The sequence below is a fragment of the Pristiophorus japonicus genome, chromosome 8, assembly GCF_044704955.1.
Source record: "Pristiophorus japonicus isolate sPriJap1 chromosome 8, sPriJap1.hap1, whole genome shotgun sequence".
NCBI lineage: Eukaryota > Metazoa > Chordata > Chondrichthyes > Pristiophoridae > Pristiophorus > Pristiophorus japonicus.
In genome coordinates this window covers 173,744,653-173,759,557 of record NC_091984.1, presented here as the reverse complement: position 1 = coordinate 173,759,557, position 14,905 = coordinate 173,744,653, and the positions used below count along the sequence as shown (strand labels likewise).

At 43.0% G+C, this 14,905-nt stretch overlaps 1 protein-coding gene and 1 long non-coding RNA gene across 4 annotated transcripts in view; one reads left to right on the top strand and one right to left on the bottom strand.

The window, feature by feature from the left end:
* The window catches only part of sfi1 (SFI1 centrin binding protein), a 209,556-nt gene that overhangs the window by 154,261 nt on the left and 40,390 nt on the right, over positions 1-14,905 (top strand). For all 3 annotated transcript variants that reach the window (XR_011594118.1, XM_070887562.1, XM_070887563.1), the window contains exons 25-27: positions 2,034-2,108; positions 11,509-11,685; positions 13,611-13,900. Coding sequence is in view for 2 of the 3 variants with exons in the window: in XM_070887562.1 (XP_070743663.1) it covers positions 2,034-2,108; positions 11,509-11,685; positions 13,611-13,900 (542 nt within the window). In the remaining variant the exon portion in view is untranslated. The remainder of the gene's footprint in view (positions 1-2,033; positions 2,109-11,508; positions 11,686-13,610; positions 13,901-14,905) is intronic.
* Positions 10,911-14,905, bottom strand: part of LOC139268827 (uncharacterized) — a 32,662-nt gene continuing 28,667 nt past the window's right edge. Inside the window, exons 2-3 of the long non-coding RNA XR_011594119.1 lie at positions 11,070-11,134; positions 10,911-10,936 (exon numbers count right to left, since the gene is read on the bottom strand). This is a non-coding gene — a long non-coding RNA (uncharacterized lncRNA). The remainder of the gene's footprint in view (positions 10,937-11,069; positions 11,135-14,905) is intronic.

Sequence of the window (14,905 nt, the reverse complement as noted above, 5' to 3'; positions counted from 1 at the left end):
TAACCAGCCGTGGCTAACTAAGGAAACGAGGGCTGGTATCAAATTAAAAACAAGGACATACAAAGTGGCCAAGATTGGTGAGAGGTCAGAGGATTGGGAAACGTTTAAAAGCCAGCAAAGAACGACTAAAAAAAATGATAGAGGGGGAAGATAGATTCTGAAAGTAAATTAGCACGAAATGTAAAAACAGATAGTAAGAGTTTCTACAAGTACATAAGGAAAAGGAAAAGAGTGGCTAAAGTAAGCGTTGGTCCCCTAGAGGATGAGACTGGGGAATTAATAATGGAGAACAGGGAAATGGCAGAGACTTGGAACAAATATTTTGCATTGGTCTTCACGGCAGAAGACACTAAAAACATCCCAATAGTGGATAATCAAGGGGCTTATAGGGAGGGAGGAACTTCATAGAATCACTATCACTAATGAAGTAGTACTCGGTAAAATACTGGAACTAAAGGCGGACAAGTTCCCTGGATCTGGTGGCTTACATCCTAGAGTCTTAAAAAGAAGTGGCTGCAGAGATAGTGGATGCATTGGTTGTAATCTACCGAAATTCCTTGGATTCTGGGGCGGTCCCAGCAGATTGGAAAACCGCAAATGTAAAGTCCCTATTTAAAAAAGGAGAAAGACAAAAAGCAGGAAACTATAGACCAGTTAGCCTAACATCTGACATTGGGAAAATGCTGGAGTCCATTATTAAGGAAGCAGAAGCAGGACATTTAGAAAAGCATAATTCAATTAAGCAGAGTCAGCATGGTTTTATGAAAGGGAAATCATGTTTGACAAATTTGCTGGAGTTCTTTGAGGATGTAACAAGCTACGGGGGAACCAGTCAATGTGGTGTATTTAGATTTCCAGAAGGCATTTGATAAGGTGCCACATAAAAGGTTACTGTACACTGTACAAGATAAAAGTTCATGGGGTTGGGGTAATATATTAGCATGGATAGAGGATTGGCTAACGAACAGAAAACAGAGAGTTGGGATCAATGGGTCATTTTCCGGTTGGCAAGCGGTAACTAGTGGGGTGCTGCAGGGATCGGTGCTGGGGCCTCAACTATTTACGATCTATATTAATGACTTGGATAAAGGGACTGAGTGTAATGTAGCCAAATTTGCTGATGATACAAAGATGAGGAGGACACAACAAATCTGCAAAGATATAGACAGGCTAAGTGAGTGGGCCAACATTTGGCAGATGGAGTATAATGTGGGAAAATGTGAGGTTATCTACTTTGGCAGAAAAAATAGAAAAGCAAATAATTTAAATGAGAAAAATTGCAAAGTGCTGCAGTACAGAGGACCTGGGGGTCCTTGTGCATGAAACACAAAATGTTAGTATGCAGATACAGCAAGTAATCAGGAAGGTAAATGGAATGTTGGCCTTTATTGCAAGGGGGATAGAGTATAAAAGCAGAGAAGTCCTGCTATAACTGTACAGGGCATTGGTGAGGCCACACCTGGAGTACTGTGTACAGTTTTGGTCTCCGTATTTAAGGAACAATATACTTGCATTAGCGGCTGTTCATAGAAGGTTCACTAGGTTGATTCCGGAGATGAAGGGGTTGACTTATGAAGATAGGTTGAATAGGTTGAGCCTACACTCATTGGAGTTCAGAAGAATGAGAGGTGATCTTATCGAAACATATAAGATACTGAGGGGGCTCGACAAGGTGGATGCAGAGAGGATATTTCTACTCGTAGGGGAATCTAAAACTAGGGGACATAGTCTCAGAATAAGGGGCCGCCCATTTAAAACTGAGATGAGGTGGAATTTCTTCTGACAGTTGTAAATCTCTGGAATTCTTTGCCCCAGAGAGCTGTGGAGGCTGGGTCATGGAATATATTTAAGGTGGAGATGGACAGATTTTTAAGCGATATGGGAGTAAAGGATTATGGGAACGGGCAGGGAAGTGGAGCTGAGTCCATGATCAGATTAGCCATGATCTTATTAAATGGCAGGGCAGGCTCGAAGGCCAGTGGCCTACTCCTGCTCCTATTTCTTATGTTATATTCACTTCATTGTGTCTGCAGCTGGTGGAGAAACATCAGGAGGACAAGCAGACAGCAGTAGCTTTATGGCATTGGTCTCTCTCACTTCAGGGAAAGGTAAGAGACAGCATGGGCTTAAACCTTCAATTGCCATCTAAAATTTTATAAACATCAATCTAATTTACTCCATCACACTTGAAACATGGGATGTAATTAGAAGGTATATGGATACGGCAAGTGGCAGCACTAGTCCACCATCATGAGTTCCTACCTGGCCTTCAACTAGTAGGACTATTGCAGGTGCAGTAACATATGCTGGTGAATACTGATCAGTTGGATCATGGAACAAGTTGAACTGGAACAAAACTGATTGTGATTGATAACCTTCAGGCAAGACCTGAGCACCCCATTTGCTATAGTGAACGTTAAGAAAATGGGAGGTGCCAGACAGAACTCTGGACGATGAACAGAGGCAGCAACAATGCCCTGTCAATGGCTACCACTTGCTGTACCAGTGGTGCATTGGTTTTACTCGCACTTCCCAGTACTATGGATGATCTTTAAGTGTTTTAAGTTCTGGGAGAAAAAACATTGAAACTGTTTGACACCCTAACCTAAATGTTTTTCACCACCTTGATTGCTGATACTTGCAGTGGAGGCATCATGTTGTTGAGCACGGATATATTTTTTGTATTACTCATTGAAGGGGATTCCGAGCCCCTGGAGCAGTTGGGGTGCTGGTGGCCAAGCTCTTGGTTCCGGCCTTCTCTCTACTATTAATGAGTTTCCCTTTTAGTCTTCTCCTTTTAAGGTAGAACACCCAAGTTCTTTCATTCTTTCCTAACTTCCTTGAGTTGAAAGAGTTGAATGCGCCATCCTGCAGCATTGTCTCTCTGTTGTCACGTTCTGAGGTCCTACTCCTATCTATCCAAATGTAGCCAGCAACAACCTCTCTTCCCTGCACGTCACCTCTTGAGGCCCCCAAGCATCTATCCTTGGCCCCCTGCTCTTCCTCGTCTACCTGCTACCCCTCAGCGACATCACCCTCAGACATGGGGTCAGATTTAGAACTGAGATGAATTTCTTCTCTGAGGGTTGTAAATCTGGAATTCTCTGCCCCAGAGAACTGTGAAGGCTGGGTCATTGAATATATTTAAGGTGAAGATAGACAGATTTTTGAGCAATAAGGGAGTGAAGGGTCATGGGGAACGGGCAGGGAAGTGGAGCTGAGTCCATGATTAGATCAACCATCATCTTATTGAATGGCGGAGCAGGCTCAAGTGCTAAATGGCCTCCTCGTGCTCCTATTTCTTATGTTCTTTAGTATGTATACTGATGACACCTCGTTCTACCTCTCCACCACACCTCTTGATCCCACGGCCTTCTTTGTTCCATCGGACTGCCTATCTCACTGAAACATAGATGAGTAAATTGAACATTGGGAAAACCAAGTCTTTGTTTTCAACCTGTAAGCTTTGGATCACAGGTCACACACAGAGTACCCAAAGGGCCTTAGGAATTATAAAGCATTTCATTAAGGAGCGGCAGTTATAAGCATAATCAGATACAACATGCGATCAAGACAGTAGACATACAACCCATGACAGATGAGAACGATCTACGGTCCCGGGACGGACGTTGAGGCAGAACGGTGGTTTTGCATCGGATGCCTGCGGCAGCGGTCTCTTCTGTTTGGTCGTTTCCCGAGCTGGCGGAGGTGTTAGGCCGAAGCCAGCATGGATCCACCTCAGAGGTTGAGCTTGACCAAGGTGTTAAGCCGAAGCCAGCATGGATCCACCCTGGGAAGCTCTTACCCTATCTGCCTGTTTCTCTATCGATTGCCCATTTATATTCTTTATTTTGATGGCCCAGTGGATACCTCACATCAATCGTTTTTTACCCATTCAATTGTCCAATTACAGGAGCGAGGGTACCTATGACAGCCCCCCTCCCATCCTCATTTTCCTCCTTATCTCTGTTCTAAATGCCTTGTTGTCCTTTCATAGACAGTTGTTTATCCTATGGCTCCTTGCTACATCCCTTATCAGATTAGTTATGCCTGCTTGAAGGCCTGTTGATGTGGCCTGACCTCGTAACGACCTTGGCACTCTCTGTAGTTCTTATCTGATGTGGCTGATATTTTTCCCGTGACATTAGCTTGTTAGCTTGCCCTATCTGCTGAGCTGGCATACTTACTACTTTTGTAAAATCATTATTTCTTTTATAACTTGCAATTTCTTTTGATTCATGATTTCTTACAACCGCCCCCCCCCCCCCCGCCCTCCCTCCCCATGTAAACTCTGCCTCATTATCACTGGCTTCATCCCCTCCCCGGTTACACACCGTGACTGAACCAGGCTGTGCAAAACCTTGGTGTCCTGTTGGATCCTATCCATCAACAAGACCACTTACTTCCACCTTTGCAGCTCTACTCACTTCGACGCCTGCCTCAATCTATCCGCCACTGAAACCGTATTATTGCCTTTTGACCTGATTATTCCACTGGCCTGACTGCCAGCCTCCCATCGTCCACTCTCCATAAACACCAACTTGTTCCAAATTCAGCTGTCCCAGTGTAAAACGGGCTGCTGGATCACTGAGCCCATTTCGCACAGTGACAAAGAGCAGTCTCACCCCCAGTATTCTAGGAGCGGTCTAACCAAGATCTTATACAAGGATAATAAAGTGCTTTTTGTTTTATATTGGATCGACCTAGAAATATATTTGCATTTGCTATAGCCTCGTAGCACTGGTAGTGAACCTTTTGAGATTCATGTAATATAAAACCTCGGTCACTTTCTTGCTCAACAGTCTTTAATTTTACACCCTGCATGGTGTACTTACTGGTGGCATTAGCCCTCCCACTTGCACAATACTACATTTATCCATGTTAAGTGACATCTGCTTCAACCAGACCCATTTCCCCCATTGCATCTCGATATGTAAAGTCATTTTTCTCATCCAAGCTCCTCACATTCGCAAATCTTTGTGTTGTCTGCGAACCTGCGGACAACTCTTCCAGTGCCTTCATCCCGCTCATTAAGGCCGATCGTGAAGAGTAGCGGTCCCTAATGCCGATCCTTGCAGGACTCCACTTTTGACTTGCCTCCACAGAGAACCGCCACCTTTAACAATGCAACCAGTTCCTGAGACAACCCAAGACCTGCCTGCCAATCCCACAGGACTCTGTCTTATAAAGTAACCGATTATGTGGCAGTTTAATAACCTCCCGAAAATACTAGGGGGCCGAGGGTCTAGTGAGAAGGAGGAACTGAGGGAAATCCTTATTAGACAGGAAATGGTGTTCAGGAAATTGATAAGATTGAAGGCCGATAAATCCCCAGGGCCTGATAGTTTGCATCCCAGAGTACTTAAGGAAGTGGCCCTAGAAATAGTGGATGCATTGGTGGCCATTTTCCAACATTCCATGGACTCTGGATCAGTTCCTATGGATTGGAGGGTAGCTAATGTAACCCCACTTTTTAAAAAAGGAGGGAGAGAGAAAACAGGGAATTATAGACCGGTCAGCCTGACATCGATAGTGGGGTAAATGCTGGAATCAATTATTAAAGATGTAATAGCAGCGCATTTGCAGTGACAGGATCGGTCCAAGTCAGCATGGATTTATGCAAGGGAAATCATGCTTGACAAATCTTCTAGAATTTTTTGAGGATGTAACTAGTAGAGTGGATAAGGGAGAACCAGTGGATGTGGTGTATTTGGACTTTCAAAAGGCTTTTGACAAGGTCCCACACAAGAGATTAGTGTGCAAAATTAAAGCACATGGTATTGGGGGTAATGTATTGACGTGGATAGAGAACTGGTTGGCAGACAGGAAGCAAAGAGTGGGAATAAATGGGTCCTTTTCAGAATGGCAGGCAGTGACTAGTGGGGTACTGCAAGGTTCAGTGCTGGGACTCCAGCTATTTACAATATATATTAATGATTTAGACGAAGGAATTGAATGTAATATCTCCAAGTTTGCAGATGACACTAAGCTGGGTGGTAGTGTAAGCTGTGAGGAGGATGCTAAGAGGCTGCAGGGTGACTTGGACAGGTTAAGTGAGTGGGCAAATGCATGGCAGATGCAGTATAATGTGGATAAGTGTAAGGTTATCCACAGGAAGGCAGATTATTATCTGAATGGTGACAGATAAGTAAAAGGGGAGGTGCACCGAGACCTGGGTGTCATGGTACATCAGTCATTGAAGGTAGGCATGCAGGCAGTAAAGAAAGTAAATGGCATGTTGGCCTTCATGGCGATAGGATTTGAGTATAGGAGCAGGGAGGTCTTGCTGCAGTTGTACTGGGCCTTGGTGAGACCACACCTTCAGTATTGTGTGCAGTTTTGGTCTCCTAATCTGAGGAAGGACATTCTTGCTATTGAGGGAGTGCAGCGAAGGTTCACCAGACTGATTCCCGGGATGGCAGGACTGACATATGAAGAAAGATTGGGTCGACTAGGCTTATATTCACTGGAATTTAGAAGAATGAGAGGGGATCTCATAGAAGCATATAAAATTCTGACGGGATTGGACAGGTTAGATGCAGGAAAAATGTTCCCGATGTTGGGGAAGTCCAGAATCGGGGGGGTCACTCTCAGATAAGGGGTAAGCCATATAGGACTGAGATGAGGAGAAACTTGTTCACCCAGAGAATTGTGAACCTATGGAATTCTCTACCACAGAAAGTTGTGGAGTCCAGTTTGTTGGATATATTCAAAAGGGAGTTAGATGTGGCCCTTACGGCTAAAGGGATCAGGGGGTATGGAGAGAAGGCAGGAGTGGGGTACTGAAGTTGCATGATCCTATTGAATGGTGGTGCAGGCTCGAAGGGCCGAATGGCCTGCTCCTGCACCTATTTTCTATGTTTCTGTTTGTCAAAAGCTTTTTGAAAATCCAAGTGGACAATTTCAACTGTGATATTTCTGAGGTGTGAAGGCTGTGATGCTTTGAGATGCGATACCATATGAAAGGCGTGATGTGACTGAAGCAAGCCAAATTCAGGATTTTTATAGATAAACTCACTAGCATAGAGTGTCTGCTTTGGGCACAATAGGGAAATTGCCCCCAAAATGCACTCCGAATTACACTGGTCAGGTTACAGTTCAAGTTTCTGCCCAAAATCATTTGCATAATCACAAAAGTAAAATCTGACTTGAACTATTGCAATTAGGCAACTTAATAGAATGCAATTGTTTGTTTTTTTCTTTCCATGAAATTCCTTGATGTATTTAAGACTGGTAACCTGGTGCAGTTTTATTAATGCAGCTAAAAATGGGTTTATCACCTGTGAATAACATTTAAAATCACTGAAAATGACTTTTAAAAACCACACTGAACCATTTATTACTTTCATTGGTGTACACTAGTCAGTTTCTTCGTAAATTAAATATTTTTTGTTATGAAAAACCTTTCAAAGGTTCCTACAGTGGCTGTGTACTGAAGAAAATGAGTGCAATTTGAAGAGCCTTTCCGAATCAGCACAATCATTGTAAATTTGCAGTGTCGACCTGGGGGCGTGACCAGTGTTGTGGGTGGGATTGATCCGGGTGTATTGAAGCTTGAACCAGCATAAAAGGTTGCAGAAACTCGAGTGCGTGTTTTTGGGCGTAGCTCACTTGCATGTTAAGTTCCCCGATCTTTTGCGCTGGTTTGATCAATCTCACCTGGATTGCGCTGATAATACTAGTGTAAAGGAATGCAAACTCTACCCTGCTTTCTCTTAGTCTTCAGTATTTCTCTGAGTAACTGTATGCACGTTAACTGGGTTTTCATCTCCCATGTCAGATGTTTGTGGGATCCTTTCCCCTCTCCATCCAGTTTACTTAATTCTTAATAGCTTCTGCAGTGCTCCTTCCCAGTCTTGTAGTTCCTGCTCTTTTTAGGTATAGCCCATCTCCCTTGTGTTGGGCTGTTTTATTCTGAAAACCATCTTTTACTAATGAAGGTGGGATCATTGTTTTTCACCAGTTAGCCAACCACTTAGATGCATCTTCAACTTTCCTGGTGAACCTCCTTTGCCAAAAACAGTAAGCATACTGGAGGACACTTGTTTTCGTGTTAAGTTTTGAGGTGATTCTCTCATGATTTCTTTTTTTGAAGACCCTGTGTGTTTTTGCCCTGCATCATCTACCCCTACTTGAGCTATCACCACTGGCTGTCTTTCAGCTCCTTCTGTAGTATTTCTAACCTCATTCACTGTTCACTACTCGAGCTCCAGCTCCCAACACACCATACCTTGGGTATTGTCTTTGTGACACACGGAACTATCCACCCTCTGTCCTTGTCCTAACGAGCCTTGGCCTTATGTTCACCTCTTCCTCTATGGCCAGCTCTGTGTCTGCATTGTGGGCTCGTGTCTGATATCTGTTCCTTATTGCGTGCAGGAGTAAAGGGTAGCTATTCAGAGTGGCAGAAGGTGGGAAGTGGGGTCCCACAAGGAGCAGTGCTGCGACCACAGTTGATCACAATTTATATTAACAATTTTGAATTTGGAATCAAAAACACAATTTATAAATTTGCAGAAGACACCAAATTGGGTCAACACCGAGGAGGTCTGCATCAACTTACAGGAAGACATTAATAAAGTTGAAGAATGGGCATATAATTGGTAAATAAAGTTCAAAATGGATAAGTGTGAGGTAAGAAAAATGAGGTCACATATTACTTGGAAATAAGAATCCAAATGGGGTAGAGGAGCAAAGCAGTCTGGGAGTACAAGTGCACAAACCACTACAAGTAACGATGTAGGTCAATAAGGTCATAAAAAAGCAATCCAAGTACTGGAGTTTATCTCTAGAAGGATAGAATTAAAAAGTAGAGAAGTTATACTAAACTTGTATCGAACCTTGGTGAGACCACACTTGGAGTATTGTGTACAGTTCTAGTCGCCATATTATAAAAAGGATATAAAGGCACTGGAGAGGGTGCAAGGATGATTCCAGAACTGCGAAGTTATACTTATAAGGAAAGGGTGAACAGGCTGGGTCTCTTTTCTCTTGAAAAGAGAAGGCTGAGGGGTGACCTAATAGAGGTCTTTAAAATTATGAAAGGTTTTGATCGAGTGGATACAGAGAGAATGTTTCCACTTGTGGGGAAGAGCATAACTAGGCCATCAATATAAGATAGTCACCAAGAAATCAAATAGGGAATTCAGAAGAAACTTCTTTACCCAGAGAGTGGTGAGAATGTGGAACTCGCTACCACAGGGAGTGGTTGAGGCAAATAGTATAGATGCATTTAAGGGGAGGCTAGACAAGCATATGAGGGAGAAGGGAATAGAGGGTTATGCTGATAGTTAGATGAGGAAGGATGGGAGGCGGCTCGAGTGGCGCATGGACTGGTTGGGCCAAAGGCCCATTTCCGTGCCGTATCTTTGATGTGATTCTGTGATAACCTAACCACATAGCATTTACATCTAGGCATCTGTAGCGGGCTTGTTCGGCAGTATGGCCTTTTTCTTGTTCCATGTTTTCACATTTTCTCACTAGGTCGATTGCTTATGGGCTGTGAAAGAAGTGGGCTTGATCAGTCAAATGTTCCTTTTGCATTTCTTGCTTTCCTATGTACAGTTCTTGTGCCGTAGCCGTGCACTGTATATTTATGGCAAAAATGCACCCAAAATAGAAAGGAGCTGAACTCGTGTGGTGTGGTACTGAGCTGTATAGACCAGAAGGTCCCAGGGTTGATCCCTAGCCTCTGCTGAGTTAGCTGATCGGAGCTGAGAATCGGGAAGGGCTCTGGCCACTGATTGCTATCTAGGGACTCCTGCTGGTAAGTGGAAGTTGGATGAGCGCAGATCAGCATTAGTGCTCCACGGTGCAGTAGCTTGTCAACACCATTAATGACAAGAGGAAAATTGAAATATAGTTTTGTGGGTGAGTGTTGACCCACTGGTCTCTCATTCACCTGTTGTTCACTTTTGTTGCTGCAAATTAGATGTCTTAAAGTAACAAAATGTACAAAGTATTACTTTTTAAGTACACAATACAACATTATGTTATCACTGTCCCATATAGGGTTATAATAATCAGCTGTATAGTAAAAAAAAAATGAGTAAAATAGAATACTTGCTGCCTGTATCATTTCCCCTTAATGTACTGCAACTTATTTCTTAATAAACACTCTATGATAATCTAACAGCCATTATCTCTTCAGTACAAATATCTGCATTAATCTTCATCATAGGGCGATGGAGCCTTTTTGTGTGTCAGTGTCTGTATCTAATTTCCAGCACTCCCATGTTAGCTTCAGGCCTTGTTAAACACATGATTAAGCTGTCTCTCCATTGTCCCAACATTACCCTAAATCCTGATCTCACTCCTTACTGTACTAGTCCCACTCTTTTGTTTCCCTACACCTGCCATTTTGAGTAAGTTGACCAATTTACTCCTGAATTTTGGCTAGTTTTGTGTTGTAGGCTAGGAACTGTATTGGGTTTCCCGCAATTTCCCTTTATTTATCTCTAGTCTGGTGTGTATATGGGCATCGTATTCAGCAGAATTTGCATTTGAATTTGATATGCACGGCTCCAATACCCAATCTTTGGCCAGCTTTCAGAGCTTGTAGTTGGTGGACAAAATTGCTGCCGCATCCCCTGACTCTCCCACAGCACACAGCCAGTCGTTATTCCATACTGTTCTCTTTTCCCACACTCCCAACTGCAACCACGATTTCTCTTGGCATTCAGAACATGGAGGAGCCTTTGAAATCCTGTGCATTTGTTTAAGAAAAAGAGAATACATTCTGTAAGCTTGCATGTTTAAAAAAAATGTTTACGGCCAGTTCTGGCAAACTGGTCAAGATGCAAAAAGTTATGTTTTTAAAACTTGTTCTGCAGGGGCTGCAAACCAATAATCAGAGCAGCTGGTGGACTGACCTGAGATTCAGGAGTTCTTGTTGGGTGTCCCGGGCTTGGAGCTGATTCAAGACTCCGATCAAGGTCTGGAGTGAATTTGGGCCAATTCAGAGTACAGGCAGAGTTTGGAATTTAGTTACGGTTTAGTGTGGCACAGCAGTGTGTAAAATTAGTCGGTATGTCTAAGGCCTGTTTGCTATACTTAAAGAACATTGGTACCTTTATTGGCATCTAAGGGAGACTTTTAATCCATCAGTCTTGTGCTGGATCAGAACAATCCTCTCCTGGGGAGGCAAAAGAATTATTTTCAATCAGTCTGTGCATCCAGTTCTATTGAGGTTTGTTTTTTTAATTTAAGTATCTGCAAACTGATCTGATTTAGAAATGAAAGCTCTCGAGTGAAAGATTGGACTACTACAGTGCTGTAGCAGTTCATACCACTTGATAGACAGCATTCCCATCACTTACTGGCAATCTCTAATAATGTAATCAAGTACTGCCACTGTAGAGCTTTTATCTTTGCTCCAAAACATTGCAATGTTGTCAGCTCCTGGGCCTGTGTCCCTAGAGCCTGTTTTACCTCTGAAATTAGGAACCTGAAGTAGTACTTTTCCTGTCGTTGACGCCTTTAAGTCTCTCCAGCCTGTTTCCTTTTCAGGTTTTCGATGCCTGGCTTATCTATGTACAGGAGCAGCATAGAAAAAAGGTCCGCATTGCGAAAGCAGTGGAGAGCTATCGCAGCCACCTGCTAAGGATGGGAGTGGCTGCGATTGTTCAGTACACCTCTGACATGATGAAGTTTCGCAGCCAAATTGCAGCCGAGAATCAGGTAAAGGTAAGTGTGTCTGAAACAGAGCGCACTCTTCAAATTCTCAGTCGTCACCTGCGAATCTCACTGAATTGTTGGTGTCTTTAAGCAATGCCATTTTGCAGATGATGGTACCGTTTCTTTACCTGTTATAACTGTTGCATCACCACAAGAAAGATCGTTTTAGAAAAACTGAATGGAGTATATTCTCATCTCTGGCTCTCGCCATCATCAGCACTCCCAGGCCAGCTACAGTCAGTTTATGAAACTCCCTCCATTCGGCCCCAATCTCAGAAGACTTCTGCCCCGCCCCTCCCTCACTCCCTACTGCACCTGCCTGATAATTCTCACTGATTCACCAACCATTATTGTGCTCTCTGTGCATAACTGTGACCAGCCCCTCCCCAATCCTTTACTAAGGTCTTGTAATGACAAACAGAACTTTGCAGTCACCCCCCACCCAGCACAAAAGTGAAGATAGGAGAGCCAGGTGCATACAAACTTTATTTGAGACATCCCAGGACAATACATAATGAGCCGAATCTTGCTGGAAAAATAACGTCATGTTAACGATGTGTGCTGTTATTACGCACAAATTGGACAGCAAGTTTGGGGGATCAAGAGATACACTGAATTGTGCTCAAGTCCTGGCTAATATTTATCTATGGAGAAATAGAGGGGGAAAGAAAGATTGGATTAAGAGAAATAAAAAAGAGACGAAAAATAATTACAAATTTCAAAATTCTTTAAATCTCCAAGAATTTACTACATGCGGAAATCCCATTGGGCCAGAGAGGTTGACTGGCATTGTATTAACAATTATCAGGTCGTTAAAAACATACTTGCGTTCTTAATCGCCAACCCTAACTTTCTGCAGCATATTTAATTGGCAATTAATGTGCAAATCCAGCCAGTTCTTAAAAATAACAGGGAGGCTAAGGGCAAGATGACATTGGTGCGAGGCAAACGGCGGAGTTGTGCAAATGGACCAGCAACTCTCAGCGTATCTCTTAATCCCCTTAATTTTCTGGCTAATTTGTGCATTAATAATGGCATGTGTTGTTACCGCACATTATTTTTGCAGCAAGATTTGGCCCTTTCTTCTTAGCTTCGGTGATCTTCTGGAGTCATTCAATCCAAGCAGATTGTAGATGGCTGGTGGAAGGGAATCAACCATGACACTGAAGGTAGTCACCAAGGTGAGCCAAAATAACGGGTTCTGACTAAGGGTCATCGACCTGAAACATTAATTCTGTTTCTCTCCACAGTTGCTGCCTGACTGCTGAGATTTCCAACATTTTCTGTTGTTATTTTAGATTCCAGCATCTGCAGTACTTTGCTATTGTCAAAATAGCGGGTAAAGTTGCCTGGAACTATGTGAATTTTGTTCTATTGGAACAGAGGAGGCTGAGGGGAGACCTGATTGAGGTATATAAAATTGTGAGGGGCCTGGATAGTGTGGAAAGGAAGAACCTGTTTCCCTTGGCAGAGGGGTCAACAACCAGGGGACATAGATTTCAAGTAATTGGGGGGAGGTTTAGAGGAGATATGAGGAGAAATTTCTTCACCCAGAGGGTAATGGGGATCTGGAACTCACTACCTGAAAGCGTGGTAGAGGCAGAAACCCTCACCACATTTAAAAGATACTTGGATGTGCACTTGAAGTGCCATAACCTACAGGGCTACTGTCCAAGAGCTGGAAAGCGGGATTAGGCTGGATAGCTCTTGGTCGGCTGGCACGGAGTGCTGGGCCGAAATGGCCTCCTTCAGTGCTGTAAATTTCTATGATTCTAAAGCTCACCAAACACAAAGTTAATACTCTGAAGATTGAGCAATGTATTAATCATAACACAAAATACAAAAGCAAAATACTGCAGCTGCTGGAATTATTATAATAATTATTATTAATTATAAAATGCTGCCTAATTTGCTCTTTAAACCTGTCTCCCCAGACTGCTTACAGCCTCCATCAGGTTGTCTATCGCTGTGCTATGATCTGGAAGCAAAGAGCGCTCTGCAAGAGAGCGAGGCCGAAGCACAAGTTCACTACTGTGACACGCAAAAAAACTGTGGCTTTCAAGCTTCCAGTTGCTGAGGTTTGTAAAGAAAAAGACATCAGTATGAAAACTGGCATCTTGAAGAGTGAATCTTGGAAAGGGGTTCTAAATGCTGCACCAAATCCAATCAGATATGATGGCTTACCGACAATGCTGGCTGGTGGAGACATGGATTTAACCAATTTGTAAGTGAACTTGATTGCATTTCTATCCATGTGATAAGGCCGTTGATAATGTTCATAATACCGTGGGATATTGCTGCTCAGCTGAAATGGCTATGAGATGAGTGTGTTTGGAGAAACCTAAAGATTACAGAGAGAGACTTCTCTCAAACTGATCAAATTCCTTTTGAAAAGCAGTCCTAATTCTGCTTTGCCAATCTAGATAAAATGGATTCAAACTGTTTTTGGAAAGTGAGGAGGTCAGGTAGCCCTGATACAGCAACATCATGTCCGAGAGGTTAGCAATGCGATTGTAAAATTCATTGTTACCACCCTATCTGGAGTACTATGTTTAATTCCAATCACCTAATATGGGAACTATATTAATACCTGTGAAAGAATACAGAGGTGACCATTCAAGATGATTTTGTATTAGATATTCTAGTATGTTTCAGCTGAACCAAATCGGGGCCAAAGTTCTTGCAATGAAGATATATAGGATAGTGGAGCAAGATCTACACAATACCTAAGTGAGCGGACAACTTTAAAAAGGACAACTTTAAGTGACTGAGGGCAGAGCTTAAAATAAATTAATGGAGAGAGAGGGGGGCAATGGCGGGAGGCAAAAGGATAAATGAAATATCTTTAATTACATCCAACTGTAAAAACACAAATAATGAAAGGGTTGTCATAGGAAGGGTGGGGCTGATTGAGATCCAAAAAGGAGATATTCTTGTGGAGGCAGAGGGCAGGGCTGAGGTACTAAATGAGTAATTTGCATCTGTCTTCACTAGAGAAGAGGATTTTGCCAATGTAGCATTAAAGGAGGAGGCAGTCGTGATATTGGATAGGATAAAAATAAATAAAGAGGAGGTACTTAAAAGGTTGGCAGTTCTCAAAGTGGAATAGCCACCTGGTCCAGATGGGATGCATCATTGGTTGCTGAGGGAAGTAAGGGTGGAAATTGCAGAGGCTCTGGTCATAATCTTCCAATCCTCCTTGTATATGGGGGCGGTGCCAGAGGACTGG